This window comes from Alligator sinensis, unplaced genomic scaffold (assembly GCF_000455745.1).
Source record: "Alligator sinensis unplaced genomic scaffold, ASM45574v1 scaffold628_1, whole genome shotgun sequence".
Classification (NCBI taxonomy): domain Eukaryota; kingdom Metazoa; phylum Chordata; order Crocodylia; family Alligatoridae; genus Alligator; species Alligator sinensis.
The window spans coordinates 1,213,997-1,234,972 of NW_005841873.1; the positions used below are offsets into that span (position 1 = coordinate 1,213,997).

At 39.9% G+C, this 20,976-nt stretch overlaps 1 protein-coding gene across 1 annotated transcript in view; it reads right to left on the reverse strand.

Annotated features, from left to right (window-relative positions):
- EP400 (E1A binding protein p400) overlaps positions 1 to 20,976 on the reverse strand; it is a 62,335-nt gene that overhangs the window by 31,303 nt on the left and 10,056 nt on the right. The window contains 20 exon segments of the mRNA XM_025195678.1: positions 438 to 602; positions 1,663 to 1,899; positions 2,421 to 2,575; positions 3,792 to 3,958; positions 4,941 to 5,127; positions 5,895 to 6,031; positions 7,192 to 7,366; positions 8,253 to 8,422; positions 8,854 to 8,990; positions 9,963 to 10,140; positions 10,447 to 10,640; positions 12,001 to 12,108; positions 13,413 to 13,502; positions 15,550 to 15,607; positions 17,047 to 17,099; positions 17,362 to 17,440; positions 17,566 to 17,706; positions 18,377 to 18,562; positions 19,258 to 19,560; positions 19,877 to 20,265. Of these exon segments, the coding sequence (XP_025051463.1) occupies positions 438 to 602; positions 1,663 to 1,899; positions 2,421 to 2,575; positions 3,792 to 3,958; positions 4,941 to 5,127; positions 5,895 to 6,031; positions 7,192 to 7,366; positions 8,253 to 8,422; positions 8,854 to 8,990; positions 9,963 to 10,140; positions 10,447 to 10,640; positions 12,001 to 12,108; positions 13,413 to 13,502; positions 15,550 to 15,607; positions 17,047 to 17,099; positions 17,362 to 17,440; positions 17,566 to 17,706; positions 18,377 to 18,562; positions 19,258 to 19,560; positions 19,877 to 20,265 (3,309 nt within the window).

The following is a 20,976-nucleotide window of genomic DNA, read 5'->3' on the forward strand; positions in this document are numbered from 1 at the left end:
CCCCCCCGCCCAGCCACCCTCCAGCCGCTGCTGCCACTCAGGGAACAGACCATGGTACTTGCATCTCTGCCCCCTGCCCTACCTTCTCTGCCTGACTCCAAACAAAAACAATTTTGTGCTGACTCTAAATAATAATGCACTGGTTCGTTCCATTTGCACTGGACACATTTTGGAACATATCCATGAAGTAAATACTCAAGTATAATGTTTTAATACACAGGAGCTACCTCTTATATAGTGCAATGCTGGCATATTTTTTTTTTTAAGTGAAATCTACCCTGCCTGTCACATACAGTGAACAGATAACAACAAACTATGTTACTAAGGGGCGGGGGGGAAACCTCCTTTTTCAAATCCGGTTCAAGTACATACAACATTCCCCATTCCAATGACTTAACCCATCAGTACTGGAAAACCCACGGTCTGAAACTGAGTACCTTGCAGCTGCAGAGGCTGCCCCGCAGTGAGCTGACGCAGTTGGCTATGTGATAAAGTAAATTTATTCCCTTGAAACTGCAATGTTACAGGTGTCTCCGGCTGAGCGATTCTGCCTTGAGCTCCTGCTATGGAGGCCAGTTGGGCTATTTTTACTACCTCACCACCTGTAAAGGAGGGAAATAGGCATTAAAGAAGGTCCTTTGGCTTTTGCAATTCTCAGTTTTGGTTAGTAAATTGGTGCTGAAGCGCCTTCCATGCATAATTCTATTTAGTGCAGTAAAAGTGTCATATAAAAGTTCAGCAGGTATTACTTTGGGTTTGTTGGATAAACTGGAAAGAAACTGATCATTTAGAACTAAAACATCAACGTTTTAGAAGTTATCCTTCCACTTTTATAAGCAAAAGGTGTAAGAGCTACCTGAAAACTCATGTGACACTTTGTAACAGAACAGGAAGAGACATTAAAGTGATTTCCACTGCCTTTTCAAGAGCGCTGAGAAAGATTTAAAGAGGAGACAAAATATTCACACAAAATATAGTGAGATAGAGGTGCATTTTATATACAGCTCCGAGATTAAAATTTGCTGCTGAAGCATCATTTATAGTAAGTGGTCTGCACTGAGACAAATCAAAAAAGCTTTAACACAATACGTACCAGAAGCTTTTTATGATTTAAAAACAGTAAGGTTACACGCAAGGAAGCATCAAGTATTAAATGATTTAGAAAAGGCCAGCACAAACACGTAGCTTTTGTAAAGGCAGTGCATTACCCCAGAGATAAAATTAATACATCAGTGCTCAGTATTCTACATACATGCTAATAGGCAATGCACACACAACCTTAAAGCAAAGCCTTATTGCTTTTCTCTGCCTAACAGTTGCGACTTTTGTCTCTGCGAGAGAGGCCTTTTAGCAGATGGATTAGTGTTTAATATGGAAAGAATAATTAGGACAGAGCTAAAACATTTGGTCTGAAGGAAGTCTTGCCAGCAGAAGAAACATGCAGAAATAGGAGATTAAGTTGACACCACTAATTTATGTCCACAGCAATTCTATTGTTTCTTATCCAATTTTTGATTGTCCTTGGTCATAAGCAATGTCGTGAGCAAGGCTAATCAGAAGAGTGAAAAAAACAACGATTCTGTACACATTTTAGGGTGCCTAGTAACTTAACCTCATTGTAGTAAGAAGGTGGGAGAAACCTTGAAAGGGGAGGCCACTTACTAGGCAACCGTGCCTGGGCCTGAGAGGTCAGTACCAGCCTCTGAGGCAGCACACTTTGTTGGATGGTGTGCGAGGGGGCCTGTGGCTGGGTCTGGCCTAGCTGTGAGGCCTGTGCAGTGGTCTGACCCCGCTGTTTCACAGGATTGGCTGTGCTAGTTGCTGTGGTGAAGGTCGCTGCTGGCTGGTGTCTTGGAGCACTGGTGGAAGCCTGAGTTGTCTGAAACTGTGCTGCTGCGGCTGCAATCAATAAGGTTTGTTTGTGCAAGCTGTTAGAGGTTTTAACTCCACTGTTTTAAACAACCTGCATTAAAAAGAAACCTTCCAAGAGGATATTAAAATAGCTAAAGGAATGGCTTTTCCTTACAGACTGGGATTTCTACCCATATTTATCACTCTAGCCTATTTTTACATTATACAATCAGTAAGTATGTTTTAAAAGACTAAAAGCATACACATGAACTCCTAAGTTGGGCAGAACATTAAATACAATCAAGGTTTAAAAACCAACTGGGCCACAGGATATTCCATGCATTATCACAATTAGGCTATACCAAGCTTAGCTTTGCACTACACCAATAGATCATACAGTAGCAACTAGTGAGAAAATTTACTGGCAATTAGTTGGTTTGCATCTCTGTTTTAAGAGCCATTAGTATTCTAGACCATTAAGCTAGAGGAAAGAAGAGTTCTATTAACATACTAACACATATCAATGTATTAAGAGATTTCGGCAACCAAAGCAGCAATACTGTTCTTACCTTGGTTTGCAGAAACCGTTGCAATGGGAGATCTCCCTCGGACTTGTCCCTGCTGAGTTACTGTAGCTGTGGTCACTGTGCGTTGTACTTGAGTGCTTGGAAAAACAACAGTCCTACCCTCAGGCTTCTGTCCATACTGAACTGGTTGAAACAACCTGAAAATTTTATGTAAAATAAAAGCTTCAGACAAATTGCTTACCCCAAACCTCTACAAATGAATTCATTTCCTCCTCAGTGAAATGCCTTCCTTGGAGAATGGGACAATCTAGGTCATTGATTAATTCCTATATAATTCAACTTTTCTTTAAAAAAAAAAAAAAAAAAAAAAAAAAAAAAGGGAATTGTTTCACATTGCTGTAATGCTGTTTTCCCCCCCCAAGTCTTTAGCTTCTACCGCCGCTGCTTTTATTCTTGGCTTTTCCAAGGAGCAGCAGCAATAGCAAAACACTGAGTAAAAATGCGATTCATCTCATTACTAATCTTTAAAACCCTGTGGGCGGGGATGCAACTGGCAGAAAAAAAAAAAAAAAAAAAAGGAAAAAGGAAAAAAAAGAAAAGCTACTGCTACCAGGGAAATCTATAACCGTAACATGTGGACATGTGCAGAATAATTAAAATAATGGTGATCGACTTCAATCACATAGGCTGCAAGCAGGAAAAAGAAAGGGGCTATCACAAGGCTTTCAGAGGGATGCCCCATGTCCAGAAAGAGAAGCTGTACAACTTCAAGATGCTGCAGATTAAAATCAGGTCCACAAGAAATATTGTTACACTTTATGTCACTGAACTATTCCTTATGCAATTGTAGCCACAGCTATATGCCCGAAGGACTTCCAAACTACCTGCTAATACAGAAAAAAGACATACTTTCAGTTTCCTAGAACTAGATGCTCTCTCTATATCTGAATGTGAAATATATCACACTACAGGCCAAAGGAAAAATTTGGCAAGCCACAAGCTGAGTCAAAGTAGAACTGAGCCATGTGCTTCAAACAACCATACATATATCATGACACCGTGTTATGTCATGCCACAGTAAAATTTGGCTTTTTGTCAGAGCTGCTAGTCTGCGGTCATCAAACCCTGATTTACTTCCAAATTTAGAGCATCATAAATGCGCTTGAGTAAGCCAATATCCACAGCTTAGAGAACAAGGAGGCTAGATTGTGCAATACAAGAGTAATGAAATAACTAGGGCATCATGTGGTCCTAACAAATCTAATACACTACCAGAACCAGTTTCATAAGTAAATATTTTCGAAGTAATATAAACTCTTCAACCAAATACAGATACGAACCAGTGAATAACTACATCTCAAACATGTCACCAATATTATATCCAACAATATTTTCTTGTAAAGTTGTGCAAACCTGCTTGGTTTGAGCTTCACTGGGTTAGCTCTGGGTGGAGGTGGTGGTGAGCTGTAGATTTCTTCAATAAGCTTTCTGGTCACCTTTTGTTTTGGCAAAACTTGTGCTTCATAACGAGTCATTTTATTTTCTATGCCAATCAGATCAAAGAGAGACGTATCTGTACCCTAGGATTATTGTGAAATAATAAGGTGTCAGTGCAGATAAGTAAAAAAGTTAAGAGTAGCTGGTATGTCTCTTTACTCAGTTTATATAGCCCAAAGATAACAAATGTTTCTAGCTTCTCTCATTTGCTGCATTTATTTAAAGAAAAAGAGAGTCAGGTTTACTTTTAGTTAATAGATGTTATGCTGAAATATCTAACTGCCTACGTAAAATCTACAGTTAAGATTCCCATCCTTACATTGGCTAGAAGTGAAATTAAATAGGTAGTCAGACTACTGTACAGAAAACAGAACTTACATAAAAACTGCTGGAGCTTTTCCAGTATTTCCAATAGCCTCATTAATTAAATACCAGTAAGTACAAAACTGAAATACCAAAGACACAGGGCATATTTGGATAATCAAAACAGCATAAAAATATTCAACTGAGTGTTTTTAGTATGCCTGTTACTATCAAGGCACAGTATACACACGTTAAAGACAACAAGCCGATCCAAAAAGCTTATGCCTTTCATCATTCTCTTCTTTAGCACAATTACTTTCCCCTTCTTGCAGGAGTATACCAAGGCAAAAAGAATGAGGACCTCCTCATGTTAAAAAAGAAAAGTTACTATGAATCCTGAAAACAGGAAGATGATTATGGAACCTGATAGTAAAGTGGGCTTTACTGCAATTTTTTCAGATTTTGCCCGTCAAGAATTTTTGTAGGTATAGGAAAGTTCCTGAAGACCAAATCCATGACTGCAATGCAAAACAAAGCCAATCTCTGCACAGGCAGCTGAAACATGAATGCCAATCAATTACTAACCCAATTCTGAAAACTCATCAACAAATTATGAGAAATTAGGAAAGATGTAGTAAATGTACCTTGAACTAGGTATGTAGCAAATTCCTTCTGTTTATGATCTGTAGTTTGACCTGAAGTATACACACCGTAGTAAATACCTAAATTCTGCAAGTTTTTAAAATTCACTTTTTCACTCACCTTCCAAAGATCAGATTCTAGAGCTTTTAGTATTAGTGAAGCAGTTCCATACTCCAGTGCTTCTGACACATAAGAGGAGCTAGAAAACCTGGGATTTATAAGGTCCGGATGATTACAAATCCTTTGCAGCTGCATCAGAACATGGAGGACACTGACAAAATGTCCACTTTTAAGTGCATCTTGGGTTCTGTTGAAGAAAGAAAAAATGTAAATACCACAATTTCAGTTTAGCTTTCATAAAGAGCTGACCTTAACTTCACAGGGCCAGAATCTGAAGTGAAAAGTGTTACACAACAATCTTAATATGTGGAGAGAAGCATCAGAAAAGTGAATGTGAATATGGGATAGGCATTAAACTGAGGGACCAACAGCACTGCCTAAAAATCAGACAGAGTCCAAGGATGTAGGGATCCCCCACACAACTCTGCCAATAGACTCCACAGCTTCCCAAACACCTCTTGGGTATAGATCAATAGTTATGTTGAATTCTTCTAGCTTTGTGACGTAGAAAACATCCACCAGAGGTAAGAATCAAACAAAAGCAGTTTTTCCTACTGACCACCAGAACTCTATTTAAAGTTTCCAGAGGTAAATACCTAAACATTCAATTTTTTAAGTCACTGATTTTCAACTTGTGGTCTGTGGACCCCAGGAGGTCTGCAGACCATGTCTAAGGGGTCCACAAAAGATGACTACGATCAATCAAAAGTATGTGAATAGCTACACTTACAATTCAAAGGGGTCCACATCTCCCTTCAAAATTTTCAAAGGGATCCGTAAATGAAAAAAGGTTGAAAACCACTGTTTTAAGCCCATAATATCACTTGCCTCAAATTTTAAAGCTTCCAATGTAGACGTATGATTTTCACTCATTATGAAAGTGTTTGGAGAAATACTAAATGCCATTACCCAGCAGAATCACAGCATTTTTAACTTACTATTAGAATTCCTTACCCTGGTTGTAATATGACATCTTCATACATTGCCTTTTGCCGATTAGAAAGACGACACTTTAGCACATGCTCATATTTTTTTGTAAGTTGCTTTTCAACATCTCTCTTTGATCTTCGCAAAATAAATGGTTGAATCATCTGAAAAGTTTCATAAATTAAAAAGAAAATTCTCCTCCACATTAAGATTCAGTTTGACAGCTGACAACTAAGATTATCCAGACATGATGTACATATGCGCTGGACCTATGTGTAACATGATTATGCTGCCATACAAATGGCTGTAGGAATGCTGTTTGGGGATTTTTTTTCAACTTCTGGCTAATTGTGCTCCAAAATCTAAGCTTTTATTATTGGTTTGCTTGGAGGGTTTTCCCCATTTTCACAAAGAAATCTCTAACCCTTTACAGTGGGAAAAAAAAAAAAAAAAACTTACAAGTTGTAAACTGAAATGTAAATCAATGCCCATGTGTGCTGGCACCTTCAAAACCAGAGCTTTCAGAGATGTGTGAAGTGCCTCTATTCATTGCAAAGAAGTGATAAAGTCTGTTAATTATTTCAGTGATGATCTTTTTAGCAGATGCACAAAATAGCAAGATTTGCTAATCTTGGCATGCAATGGAAGAAAATTTGGGCAGGGTAAGATTCAACATCCAAATGATTCAATCTGCTTTAACTAAGTTGTAGGTTTATATTAATGTAGTTAAACGAGAACAAACCTCTGCCAATCTAAATATGACACTCATGGATGTTGCTTAAGTCAGTTTCTTGCTCGCTTAAATGCATTTCTGGTGCACAACAAGGGATAAGGAAATTGGGACCCATTTTTCATGTTCCCACTCATATTTCTTCCATGGTGCCAAAACTTCCTTCTTATATCCCTGTATGTCAAGAGCCCCAAAAACCTATCCCTTACCCAGCTCTTAAAATCACCAGCTTGTCTCAATAATACAATTCTGTACTGTCACTAGAAAATTCTTTGACACAATGAAAATCTGGGGGCACCAAAAGTTAACTGGATGCGACACAAAAGCCCTTCTTTGGGTTTAATCATGGAGTGTAATGGATCTTAAGAGGGATATGATTTGAAAGGATTCATGTCACATAAGAACAGGGACCAACACACAACAATATTTTGCCAACATACATTGCAATGCTTAGAGCACGAGTTCCTATATGAATTGATCCAAGTGTTAAGAAAAGGCAGAAAATTCAGAGTTCACCTAGCTGCCCCGACAACCTCATTTTTTCCATCAGGTATGATTAAAGTAGTAAAGATGAAGAGAAAAATAATGACATACTCTGTGTAATCTTATGACAAGCTTATGGCAATAATCCTGGTTTTCCTCATTGGCTGCTTTTACTGGAAAGTCTAGATAAGGTCTGGAAATTCCTGGAATTAAAAAATGCACCATGGTCCACAACTCCATCAGAGTATTATGCAAAGGGGTGTCTATCAGGAGTAAGCGATGCTGGCTGTAAATAATAAAACAAAGTTTGTGAAACATCAAGTATTAGTTATTAGGTACTCATTTATGAAAAATGAGACACACCTACTGAATACATATCTGACTCAAATGCTTAAAAACTGAAACCCTACAGCATACAATACTACTAAAATAACCGCCATTGCAAATCAATTTAAAACAAAACATCGCCTTCTTTGGAAATTTTTAAGAGCAAGTTAGACCAACACTTATCCAGCGTAATTTAGACATGAATGAACCTGCCTTGAGCAGGAAACTGGACTAGATAGCCTGAGGTCCCTTCCAGCCATATTTTCCTAAAATGCTATAAAAATAAACCCAAAATCCAAATTTCCTTTATCACTGCCCAAGGCAAAATTTGCTTCTTCAGTAAATAATTAAAAGAAGCAAATAATCTGTTTGCCTAACATCTCAGCTATGTTGGGATGCAATGCCCTCTGTAAAAAGATGATCAATTCAAACTAAACAAATCAGTGTTATATAAGCATTCAAGACTGTTACAACATTAATTTAAACAACTTCCTCTCTGCTTCATTGTTTTAATAAAAAAATACAATGTTATAAAAAAAGTCACTCACTGACACTAATGCAAATTTAGAGACTGACCCAAAATAAACCATCTCTCCATCAAGCTAGCTTCCTGTTTCTATAGCATAAAAATATTTTAGGAAATCTACTGCTACAAGAGCAACTACACCACATGTGAGCAAGTCTCTGGAACTTGACTGTTTAAGTAAAGGAATCTCTAGGTTCTTATCTGGATAGTTCGCAAAGTACACACAGAAGACACATGAATAAATTTTTAAGTAACCCTCTTCTAAAAGAAAAATTGATCTAGAAGTGATGCAAAAAAACCCCCTTGATCTGATCCATACCTCCGGAGACTGAAGAGTGCCTCCCAGTGCTTCTCTGTCATGTTTTTAATTTGCTGCATCTCATCTACAACTAAGTACTTCCATCGCATCTTCATAAAGGCTTGGTGACCTTTAAACAGCTGTTTATACGAGGTGATGCACACGTTAAAGCTGTTGGGTTCTGTCCACCCCTACAAAAAAATCCCCAAGGTAAATAACAGCAGGATGGACACATGGGAGAATTTTACTGACCCCTACAACAAGCTGTGGTTTGGCAGCAACAGAAAGATACTGCACCCCTAACCATTTGTGAGTAAATCTTTGTCTTCAAATTATAGTTGCCCTTGAAAAATGGTTAAGGCATCTCATGACTTGTTCAACACTGAGGTTACTCTGTCATTTCTCTGGGTTTTTCAAAGCCTTTTTGTGGATTAGTGTCTCTTGATAAATGCGAGAGGTGCCTGTTACATTTGTTGTTACCGATTTCTTGTTATATTATGACAGGAACATGCTGCACAGAGTTGCTAATACAAGCAGTGATCTAGTCGGACATTAGATTCAGGTAAAAGTCTCACTGCTAAAACTATAAAGATGGCAGTGAAAACACTGCAGAATACAGTACCTGTCTCTTGGCTCTAAGTTCTCTTTGGCTCCCGAAGTACAAAAGAATTTTCAACCCAGGGCACCAGCGTTTCAGCTCAAGCTCCCATTTCAATATGTTACAACTCCGTACAACAACAAGATGAGGACCCCAATTACCTACAGGAAGAAAACCATTGCAGGTGACAATACCAACATACTTCTGAGAAACACTGAAACTCATGCTCTCCCTTCTGCTCTTAAATTAAGGACTGAATGTACCGAGTTCATTATTAAAAACAGATGGGAGACCATAATAATCCTGATAACATGACTAACAGCAAGAGTTAACTAGTCTGAAAACAGAGGTATCATTTAGGTTGGCAATCATACAATTACAACTATTTATGAATGACTCTGGAGTGAACAGAGTCCCGTGTTCATTACACAATATAAGGGATTCTTTTTTATGCTATTAAACTGAAAATTTAATAAATAACTAAATTGGTCTCTGAAAGCCACACAAAGGGAACAGCAGACTGATCAGGAAGCTGCCAAATAGTATAGCTAGAACATGAAGCAACTGAGTCCTAAATTTCAATCTAAATAGGTTTTTACTAACATAATCCTTCTTCTCCATCTGTTAAGTCTAATTTTACTCAACTAAAACAAAGACTATGAAGCAAATCTGACACTCTCTGTCTCCCTCTCACTTTGTCTAGTGCATATTAATTTGCTGGCTCCTGTCTAGCTTCTGATGCTGCTAGCAGCTGATGCTTATCTCCCACCGCACCGTGTCCTGTGAGCCAACTCCCCTTTCCAGCAGAAGCCAACCTACCAAAGCCACCTGAAACACAGTTAAGTGGCACTGCTAACTGCCAGAACACTTAAGTGTGCTCCCCCTACAGCTATGCCCCAAACTGTTTTCATATAGGATTTGGCAAATACACATACACACACACCTGGAAAGATCCAGATCAGAATTGCACAAGGATCCTCTGGCACGTCTAGGGAATGCATTCAGCATGTTAGATGCCATCTTTGGGGGCTTGAACATATGCTACAAAGCACCATGCAGCTACCCTGTGTCTGGCTCCATATGTATTAAGTTTCAGAACTAGAAGCCTGAGCACAGATGCAGAGTGAACTTACCTTCATTGCAAGCCAAGTGTGCAAAGAAGGCAATGACTTGCACAGTTTTCCCAAGCCCAGCCTCATCTGCCAGAATACCATTTAGATTCTTCTTATATAGCTTTGCTAACCAGTCCAGCCCAATCTTCTGATACTCTCTGAGGGTCCCGTACAACAGGGACGGAGTATTATATTTTACCTGGAGCAAAAGAATATATGCATATATGTTTCTACTTTTGATTAAAGCTTAGCATACAACTAAGTGTAAGGAAGCAAGCACAAAATGTTTCCTATAGTGATTTGCTAATTATAAAAAACATTTGATTATTAACTGGTTGTTAAGAAATATAATCTAGATAATGTCACATACAAGGGTGACATTGAGGAATGTCACCCTTGATTCTTGAGGAAACATGAGCAATGTTAGCTTGGTACTTCAAGCATATTTCTAAAGCTAAATTCTTTAAATAATGCAAATACAAGCTCAACTGAAAATGATTTTTACCGCTGTTGTGATCCTAGCGCTGCCTTTAGGTAATAGCACTTCTGCAGCACCAGCAACTTCTGCTATGTCTCTTGCATGTTTCTTTGGAGGACTTGATCTCTCTAGCCCCTTATACTGATCAATGCTGAGAAGCGAGTCTATGAGGACCACTTCCTTCTGAGGGCTCTCCCTGTCAGCTGCATGGTCTTCCATTTCTACAGCACACATAATACAAAAATTATTACTAGGGATATACCAAAATCATGATTTCATGATTTTTAAGGAAACTGAAATCAGGCACTTTTCACAAAAATAAATAAATAAATCAGAGAAATCTGTGAACAAAAGAAAGCCTGCAAAAAAAAGCAGGGAAAAGCAAGACTAGGTAAAAATAAAAAGGTTTTACTATTTTTTCCCCCCCTGAGCAACAGAGCTAGGCTGGGATGGGGAATTGGGGGGAGGGGAAGAGCATGGCCTGGCTAGGACAGCGTGGCCCAGCTGGTGGACAGCGGGGCAGTGGTGGCCCATCCCTGCGACCATGCGTGCCCAAAGAGGGGCAGGGGGAGCAGTACTGGTTCAGAAGCAGCAGAGCCAGGAGAGGAGGGGAAATGCGACCTGATTGGGGAGCAGCAGGGAGGCAGCGGCATGGCCTCATGCTGGGATGGGACAGGGCTTATGTTTCGTAGACATTAGACATTAGGGCTGGAACCTTAATTCAGCTGACGGTCATTTCCCACCCATGCAGGCCAGGGCCAGGAGGGGAGCAAGGCCAGGCAGGGCTAGGGGGCAGTGGCAGCCCAGGTGTCTGTCGGTCACCCCAGCCAGAGGTGTGGGGGCACAGCCATAAACTGCTTGCAAAACTGGAGCCCAGGGCCACAGCAAGCCCATGAAATTTGACCCTGGGCTTCACGACTTGAGTAGTTTCACAAGATAACTAAGGCATCTAATTCCTATTTAGGTTATTAACTTGTTGAATGTTTCAATTGTTTTCTGTTTAGCCATCTAGAATGAAAAGCAAGTTGAGCTCAGAAATAGGTTCTGAATGTTTACACCATAGGGATATCAGAACAGAAACGAGCTTTGATAATCCCACTAAGAAATCCTCAGAAATTTTTCCGTATTTCAGAACAAAAAGTTCTGTGACAAACGATGCAACATACAATGAAAAGTTACTCCCTAAATTTAACAGTGTACTTCCAGCTTTTCTACAATGCCACTGTCGTTCACAAGAGCCTCTCAAACATTAAATTAAATGTATCCTTACAATATCCACAAAGTAGGAAAAGATTATTCTCCTGTTATACATTGGGAACTGATACACAGAGAAATTAAACATCTTTTTCAAAATCATCTAGAAAAATATTCAGCATTACCAAGAGTAGCACCCAAATCTCCTAAGCCCTTTTTCTGGGTCCTTGATCACAAAACCGTTCTACCTTATGAGACCATATGGTCCCATTCAGAAGCCAGTACTGTACTTTTCATTTGTTTCAGATGGACCTTTATATCTGGTTTCTCAGAATATGAACCATCTTAATGGAATTCAATTTTATAAATAAAATAAAATCAATTTACCTTCTTCACTGGTATCCTCTTCAATGTCAGGCTTAGGCTGGGGCCAGTGAAAATTCTCTGCAAAGGCACCTTCATACATCTTTACTAAGTCATCCAAAGGCAATTCAGCTGAAGGTCATTGAATATATACAAAGTTATTACCCGTAACAACTAGTAACAGTCCATATTGTTGCTTTAAGTATCAAAGTATCTCTTATTGCTATGTTAGACATACATACACAATCTGCAGTTCAAAACTACGATAGTTGGAAGGATAGCAACTATTTTAAGTAATTATTGAAGACCTGGGGTTTGGAGGACATTAGCCTTTACCTTTGGACACCTGAGTTTAAATCTGATTAAAAGGGTAAATGACAGGAGCTCAGCTTTTTTAATCACCATCCAAACTCACCATACACTCTATTAGTTAAAGCTCAGGGGAAGCGTAGCACTGAAACAGTGAAGCAGTCCCTGCTAGTTATTCTGAACAGTAGGTACATGCTCTGTAAGAGCAACTTTTGTAAAGGCCTTTGTCCTTTTGACTGGTCAGCAGCCCCTTATAAGCTAAAAATGGCTCAAATCTGCTGAATTTCAGACATGCTACAAAGCTCTTCTCCTTGAGCAAGCAGCAGCTGATGGAGGGTCACAGCAGTTGAAGGTGATGGTTCGAGCAAACTGGAAGAGGTGAGGGAAGGTTTAAAGCAGCATTGTTTGTATAAGTGATGTTTCTTCCACCTTCCTGCAGCTCGTGTGTTCTGAACATATAGCAAGGGCACCTACAGACAGCTCTGCTTGGAAACTTTTTGATGCTGGGCCCATCTATAGGAACAACATCTAACTAAAGAGTCACTCACACAGGGCACATCTACACACGATGCTACAGTGATATAGTGTCAGCAGGCACAAACAGTGACACTGCAGCTGTAGCGACACGCTTTCTCGGTATGGCGCATCACTACAGTGATATAGGTGCTAAAATAACCATGCACCAGCAGCACAGCACAGTAACGGCTGTTACTGTGCCATCATTTAGTACTTCCAAAAGATACTACTAAGGAAGGTACTCCAAAAAAGTACTAAATGATGGCGCAGTAACAACAGCGCCATAGGGGCACATGTAGATATGCTCACAACGACACTTTTTCCCCCAGACCAATTATGTAAGAATCATCTAACTAAATACAAACATTCCTCAAAGTTCAATAATTTAGCCCCTAAAATTACCAAATACTAAGCAAGCACACACCAAACGAAGCAAAAAGCCTCCTTAAAGGAATACCAAGTCGACCGAATTTGAAAGCTGAACGCACTAATAGAAGAAGCATTCTTTTGCTAATAGCCATTATTTACAAACACAAGGCAACAGAATTGCTACATATTTTCATACATTACAGCACTAGGTTCAAACCTGTGTTCAAACCCCACATGCATACCTTCTTTGGCTAAGTTAGACAGTTCAGTTTGATGGTTTATATTTCCTTCTTTAGCCTCTTGCTCTGCAATCGTTTCCTCTTCATCTTCAACTAAAATCAGAACACAATAAAGTATGGTTGCATACATAATAGGTCTGCAAATTTAAACATGCCTCAGATCTTTTTTCCAAGTAACAGGCACTCAAAGTCAAAGGGATATTTTAGAAGAAGTAAAACATTAGAAAATTGGTCTTACAATCATGGAATCATAGAAAATTAGGGTTGGAAGGGACCTCGTGAGGTCATCAAGTCCAAACCCCCTGCTCAAAGCAGGACCAGCCCCAGCTAGACCAAGGCTTCGTCTACCATGGTCTTAAAAACTTCCAATGGTGGAGAGTCCACCACCTCTCTGGGTAACCTGTTCCGTGTTTTACTACTCTCCTAGTGAGAAAATTCTTCCTAATATCTAACCTAAACCTCCCTTGCTGCAACTTGAGACCATTTTCAATCACCTACCCGGGAAATCTTCCAAGAGGAGACTGGACGGTCACCTTGCTGGAGTCACCTGACTCCCAGTTGTCTGTCCTGCCTGGTGCAGGGGGCTGGACCCGATGAACCCCCAGGGTCCCTTCCAGCCTCGCAATCTATGAATCGCTCCTTGTTCTGTCATGTGCCACCACTAAGAACACTCTAGCTCTGTCCTCTTTACAACCCCCACCCCTTCAGGTCGCTGAAGTTTACTATTAAATCCCCTCTCAATCATCTCTTCTCTAGACTAAATAAGTCCATTTCCCTCTGCCTCTCCTCATAAGACATGTGACCCAGCCCCCACACCATTTTTGTTGCCCTCTGCTGGACTCACTCCAATTTGTCCGCATGCTTTCTGTATTGGGGGGTCTAAAACTGAACACAGAACTCCAGATGTGGCCTCACCAGTGCTGAACAGAAGGGAAATCACTTCCCTTGGTCTGCTGGCAACAGACCTACCAATGCAGTAGTCTGTTAGCCTTTTTGGGAACAAGGGCACACTGCTGGCTCATATGCAGCTTATTGTCTACAGTAACTGCCAGGTCCTTTTTTGCAGAGCTGCTGCCCAATCAGTCAGCCCCCAGCCTGTACCAGTGCATGCGACTGTTCTGTCCTAAGTACAGGACCTTGCACTTGTCCTTGTTGAACCTCATGAGATTGCTTTTGGCCCACCCTCCAATTTGTCTAGATCACTCTAAATCCTAGCCCTGCCCCTCCAGCATATCTACTACTCCCCCCAGCTTGGTCTCATCTGAAAACTTGCTGAGGGTGCACTCTATGCCATTTTCCAAGTCATTGATGAAGACACTAAACAAAACTGGCCTCAGGACCAACCTCTGGGGCACACTACTTGATACGGGCTGCCAACTAGACATCGAGCCATTGATTATTACCCTCTGAGCCTGATGCTTCAGCTCGTTTTCTATCCACCTTACAGTCCATTTATTCAGCCCATTCTTCCTTAGCTTGCCTGCAAGACTGTTGTAGGAGACTGTATCAAAAGCCTTGCTAAAGTCAGGGTATACCACATCCACTGGTCTCCCCACGTCCACAGAGCCAGTCACTTCATCATAGAAGACAATCAGGTTGGTCAGGCATGACTTGCCTTTGGTGAATCCATGCTGACTGTTCCAAATCACCTTCTCCTCCAAGTGCTTAGAAATAGATTCCTTGAGGATCTGCTCCATGTCTTTTCTCAATTAAACTGCTGAATCCTATACCTTTGTACAGCCAGGATCCAGCGAGTTGTTTAGGGTGGTTTATACGTAAACTTACAAATGTTATTTCATTCTTGAGGTACAAATGAACAGCCCAAGCACTTTGTATTTTAACTAGGAAAGTAAAATCGAAGAAGCTAATACCACAAATTCCTGTCCCTCTCTTTCCTCCACCTCTGTTACGAATTGTAATGAAGCCTTGGCAACAAAATTTTATACATGCACCTCACCTCATACTGCTCTTTAATTTTTAAGAATTGGGTGAACTAGTTATTTTGTGAAAATCACCAGGTACATGGAGCAGCAGACCGACAACTAGTGGTTTAATATTTTTTATGTATAAACCATATGCACATGCACATTTCCCAAGTATACCACATACCGCAGATATGAAATTTTGAAAAGCAACTAACCTTCCTCATCAGTCAAGGATGTGCTTGCTTTTCTTTTCCTTCCAGATGACAACAAATCCTAGCATCAAATAATTAAAATGTTTTAAATCCAGAGAATAAAAACACCAGATATCCTTTAAAGAAGCAATATGCAACCCATGCCAGCAGTATAATGATCTATCTTCTTCCCTTAAAACTCTAACTTTCAGCACCACCATTAAATTGGAGAATAGACCAAACTCCATCCAGTAAGTTCAGTACATCAGCATCTCATTGGGACTCTGTGCCAATGCAAGGGTTTACTTGGAGAGATCACTCTGCAAGATGAGGACCTGTATATTCAAAGGGGTAAATCACTGCCCTTTCACAAAAGCTGTGAGCTCAAGGACAGTAAGAACAATCTAGTTTGATCTTCTGTATGTCACAGGAGTCCCTCTACTGAGTAAAATGACTAGTGTTTCAGTTTGCAGGAAACTAAACTATAAGTCACATGCAGGAAATGCAGGGAGGGAAGTAGGGGAATGAGGCCTGCAATGACTAGGAATTAATTAGGTGAGATATGCTCAGATCATCTTGACAGGCAAATGTCATGGACTGAAGAAAAGAGTCAAAAATCCCCAAACTTCCTGCCAATTTGACCAGGGGAAACTCTTCACTGACCACCAACCTGAGAACTGTCAGACAATCCTGAGCATGTGAGCAAGGTATCTCACACAGACATCTAGAAAGAGACTTCTCTGCACCACCACCTCTGAGCACTGATCTACCCAGATCTGGTATCCCGTCTTCCATTATGAGAAGGTTAGGACAGTACAGGCAATCGCGCTCTCAAGGTCCATGAGGAAGGGAAGGAGTGCAAAGGGGAACTTAGATTTGCAGATTACTTGGTCAAAAGGGACCACCATGACCAGAAGCCTGATTTCCTGGATTAAAATACTCCTTTTTAAAAAGTCATCAGATCGTGTTTATAGCCAAACGTATTCCCTTACGTTTGGCTATATTAAAACACATTTTCTTGGACTATTACTAATGAATAAGGTGAGTCAGAGTACTCTTTAAGAGTAACTTCTCCTTACCATTAATTTCTACCCCACCAATGAACGTGTGTGCAAACCCTACCAGCAAATATTTTTTAACTTAATGATCCAAGTAGAGAGTCAACCACTAATAAATACATCTTTCTTTTTTAAACACTAGAACAACTCTTTCAGATCCTCTGCAGTTTTCTATTAACTCACATTTTAAAAAGAATTTTATCATTCCCAGGCATAAACAGAATTCATTATTGAATTGAATATGTATGGTTCCTAAAGTGTGCTACTTTTCCCCTAATGACAAACTGTTTATGACCAGAAATCTAGCATTAACTTCCAGAATATATTTCATATTCATCTGTCCACAACTTCGAAGAGCAGCTTTCATGTTTATTTGAAACTGATTAAAAACTTTGTATTAAATAAAGGCAGTCAAATTATGAATAACTATGAAGTACTTTTTTAAGCAGCAGAAAAAACTTACCATCTCCTTTTCCTTTTCCAATGAAATAGCTTCTGCAAACTTTACACCTTTATCTGAAAAGATATTACACTTCAGGCACCCAACAACTGTTCTATATTCACCCATCAGCAATTCTATATTCTTATGCTAATATTTAATTTAATCAAAAGCAGCAAAATCAAACTGGTTGGATTCACGAATCAGTTCTTAACATTGGATAGATATCACTGTCAAAAAGATGAGACCCTTTTTAGAGTAAATGGATGGAATGATGCAAACGCTGAGAAGCAGGTTATGACTGTATACCAGAAATCTAATTAAATCAAGTGTAGTTACCTTTCTTTGATTTTTTCTTTAAATTCAAAGCTTTTTTCCTTTTCTCTTGGAATTCAATCTGCAATTTTATTTCAACAACCTAAAAAGTAAAGCAACAAAAGCTGATGGACCATTGCAATTTCAAAATTAAAGTGGTTAGACTTTTACAAACAATCTTGCCTATACAAATAAAAAATAAATAAAAAAAAAAAATCAACAGTTTACCTGTTCAATGTTAGACCAGAAGTATTCTATTTCTCTAGCAATTGAAGCAGCAATGCGTCTCAGTTTGTTTTGCTCCTCTCTTTTGGCTCTCTCTGCATTGAGCTTCTTTTCCTCATGGTAGCGAGCCACAGTTCTCACCATCTAATAAAACCATCATATAATCAGTGCATGCCCTCATTCCTTTTAAATCACCTTTCAGCATCTTTGGTTGTTGCTTCACTTTTCTATTATGAGTGGAGGTAAACAGGTTCTTCCTTCTCTGTACCACTCGTCATTTATCTACTGCATTCAGGTTTCCTCTTATTGGTCTCATCATTAAATTAAAGAGCTACAATTTTTGTGACTTTTTCCTCATATGTTTTCATTTCCATGCCTATTTCTAGAACTCTTTGATTTCTGCTATATCTTTTCTGAGGTTTCCTAACACAACACAACGTTTGCATGCAGCAGTTCCAGTAGAAGAATGCTCTTTACATACTGTTGGATGGAAGGAGTAGCTGACATAAAATAAACAAATAATATGGCTGCAATTGCCAAAACTGCTGCAAGTCAGTATCCTAAACCTGTATTTGAGGCACCTGAATATATCCTTGAATTTTCAGAATGCTGAGAACCCCGCATTTTTCACTGAAGTCAATGGCTACCATTATGAAGTCAGGAGCAGATGTTAGGTCCTCAACACTTCTGAAATTCAGCATTTGACCTACAGAATTAGCCCAGAGCTTCACATTTTGGTCACCCCCTCACACCTACTATAAGGATTTTACCAGAAATAGAGACTATGTTTCAACACCAGTGTCACACAAAATACCTTCTTAGCAGTTGCCATCTTCCATTTTCTCTCTTGAGCAAAATCAGTTGCCATCCACTGCATTTCTTCCAGAAGATAATCCCAGTGAGATTTGGGTCTTGGGGCCTCCTGGAGTTTGGGCAATCGCCTCAAGGACCATAAGCCCTCCTTCCTCAGCTCTGCTATTCGTTGATGGATTTGATTTTCCTTAAAAACCAAAGGGCAGAAAATATCAGGTAAATCTCAAAGTTTAATGCTAGAACATGGGACATGTCTGGAACAAATCAAGCCTAGATATTGTATTGCAGTGGTAAAATTAACAGATTAAAGGTAATTCTGTTATAAGCAGAATTACAATAGCTGAAGCTGTATTTAACCAACTCCCCTGTTGTCAGCTTTTAGCTGGCTAAAAAGGGCACAGCAATCAGCTTACAAAACCTATGCAAACTATAATTAAACTAAATGTTTTGACTGAAATCAAGAGCTTTTCTTATCCAAAAAGTAATGTAATTGAGGATACGACACCTACACTACACAAAACATTTAGCTTTTAAGAGTAACAAGTCCTGTTAAAGACTCAAAAAGGCATGGCTCAGATTTACTAGAAAAGTAATTTGGCCACCCACTGCAACACAACTGGTGAGCAGACTGTTGACAATACCAAAAAAATCGTGTGTGGCAACGGCAAGTGTTTCCATTAACAGTTTTGCTTTTAGCTTCCTTGGAAGTCCATAAAATATAAAATAAGGACTAAATACTGAAAGACGAGATACATACACACGCGCCCACGCCCCCAAAGAACCAAGAGGTCCATGTAGGAAAGTCCCTCTTTTTAGCCCTTTGACAAGAGAATCTTTCTGCCTGATGTACCTTTTTATGTTCCCAAAGGAAAACAATCTTACCAGCTTTACTTGTTCAGCAAGCTTGTCTTGAGAGCTGTCTTGTGGTAACACTGCAGCATTCTGAGCTGGGCTCTGTGTTTTAGGTGCTGCAGCTACTGCCAAGCCTGGAGGTTTTGATGCAATTGGAGACAGAGACTTGTTAGTTGCTGGAGATGTCCTGTTTGTTTGCACTGGGTATGTAGAAAGTGGTGCTGTGCCTGAGAGTGTTGCTGGTGCGATAGATGAGGTAGGCGGCAGCGAATTTGCTGTAAGACGCTGGGAATTTTGGGCAGAATCTGCAGATGGTCGAGTCAGGGTCACAGTCTGTGCAAGAAAAGGATTTGTTAAGTGACTACCAAATGACGTTTAACATCACATACTGTGTAAATGTGCATTACAGGAGACTGTCTTGGCCAAATGCTGACTCAGCTTTGATCCGCTGACTACTTTTACCACAAATCAGGATTTTACTATTTTATTCAACAAACTATCTAGACAAGCAACCTAGTTAACACTAGTTACACTGCAACCATTTTACACCTTTCAGCTATCTGCAGGAAGAGATTGCCATTATAGTCTACTGGGGGTAGATTTTCACACCAGGCAACCTTTACATCCAGACATTTTGAACATCACGTACCTGTTGCTGTCCTGTAGCTTGCGGCTGGGACACCTGTGTTGGTGTCTGTCCTTGCACATGAAGGGCTGGCTGCACCTGCTGTTGAAGCGGTGCTGGGACCTGGGTATGTGGCGCAGTAGTGATGGGTACATTTTGTGGCTGGATCTTCACTTGAATCTGGGGCTGAGATGGAGATTCAACAATCTGTGGTGGCTGCTGTGGAAGCTGCAATGCAGCTGGGAGAGATGTTATGGGGACGTTAGCAGGTTGCAGCCTCCCCGGCAGCTGAGGCGGAGGAGTGTGTAAACTTGCGGCATTCTGCACAGGAGGGCCTTTGGATGGGTCATACTGCTGCTGACTTTGTTTCTGTCCAGTGAGCTGTACAGCTTGAGGAGTGGGAGGCATTCCACCTGCAAAGCAAGAGGAGATCCCACAGGAATGAATTTCATGGGCTAATGCTCCATGTTAATTTAACAGCATGTGGATTTTGACTCGTTACTTACTGTGCCACAAGACATCATCACTTTGAAAAATATCACATCACAATGACAAAAATAAGTCACCATCACAATGAACAGTACAATCCATCATGCACAGGAATACAACTAAATTTGTGAACAGCACTACTACAAATAATATGTTATTTTTATTAAATTATCGTCTGAATTTCCCACATTTTTATGCACCAATGAGTTAGATGGAGACAATCCTAAAATATCGGCACCACTAAGTCCTAACATATGTTGACTGATACTGAGGATGCTGCTCACTAACACACGTGTACCAAAAAGGACGGTCAGTGAACTGGCACCTTTAATGAAGGAAAAAACAAATCTTGTCATGGATGCTTCAAACTGGGAGATCTCCTCCTTTATTTATTTATTATTACAGACCTGTGGATTAGATTCAGAACTCCTGGACTAACAATTTGCATCAGCACCTGTGACGTATTTCCATGCCCACATGCACCTCTGGAGCCCGTCACTTAGCTCCTTAAACAATCCAGGCATTGCATACCAAGTATTAATTTACAGGGAGAAATCTGTGGTGGAACTAGGATCTCAGAACACCAAGAACCCAAGTTTCTAGTTCCATCACTAACATCTCCTTGTTAAATTAAT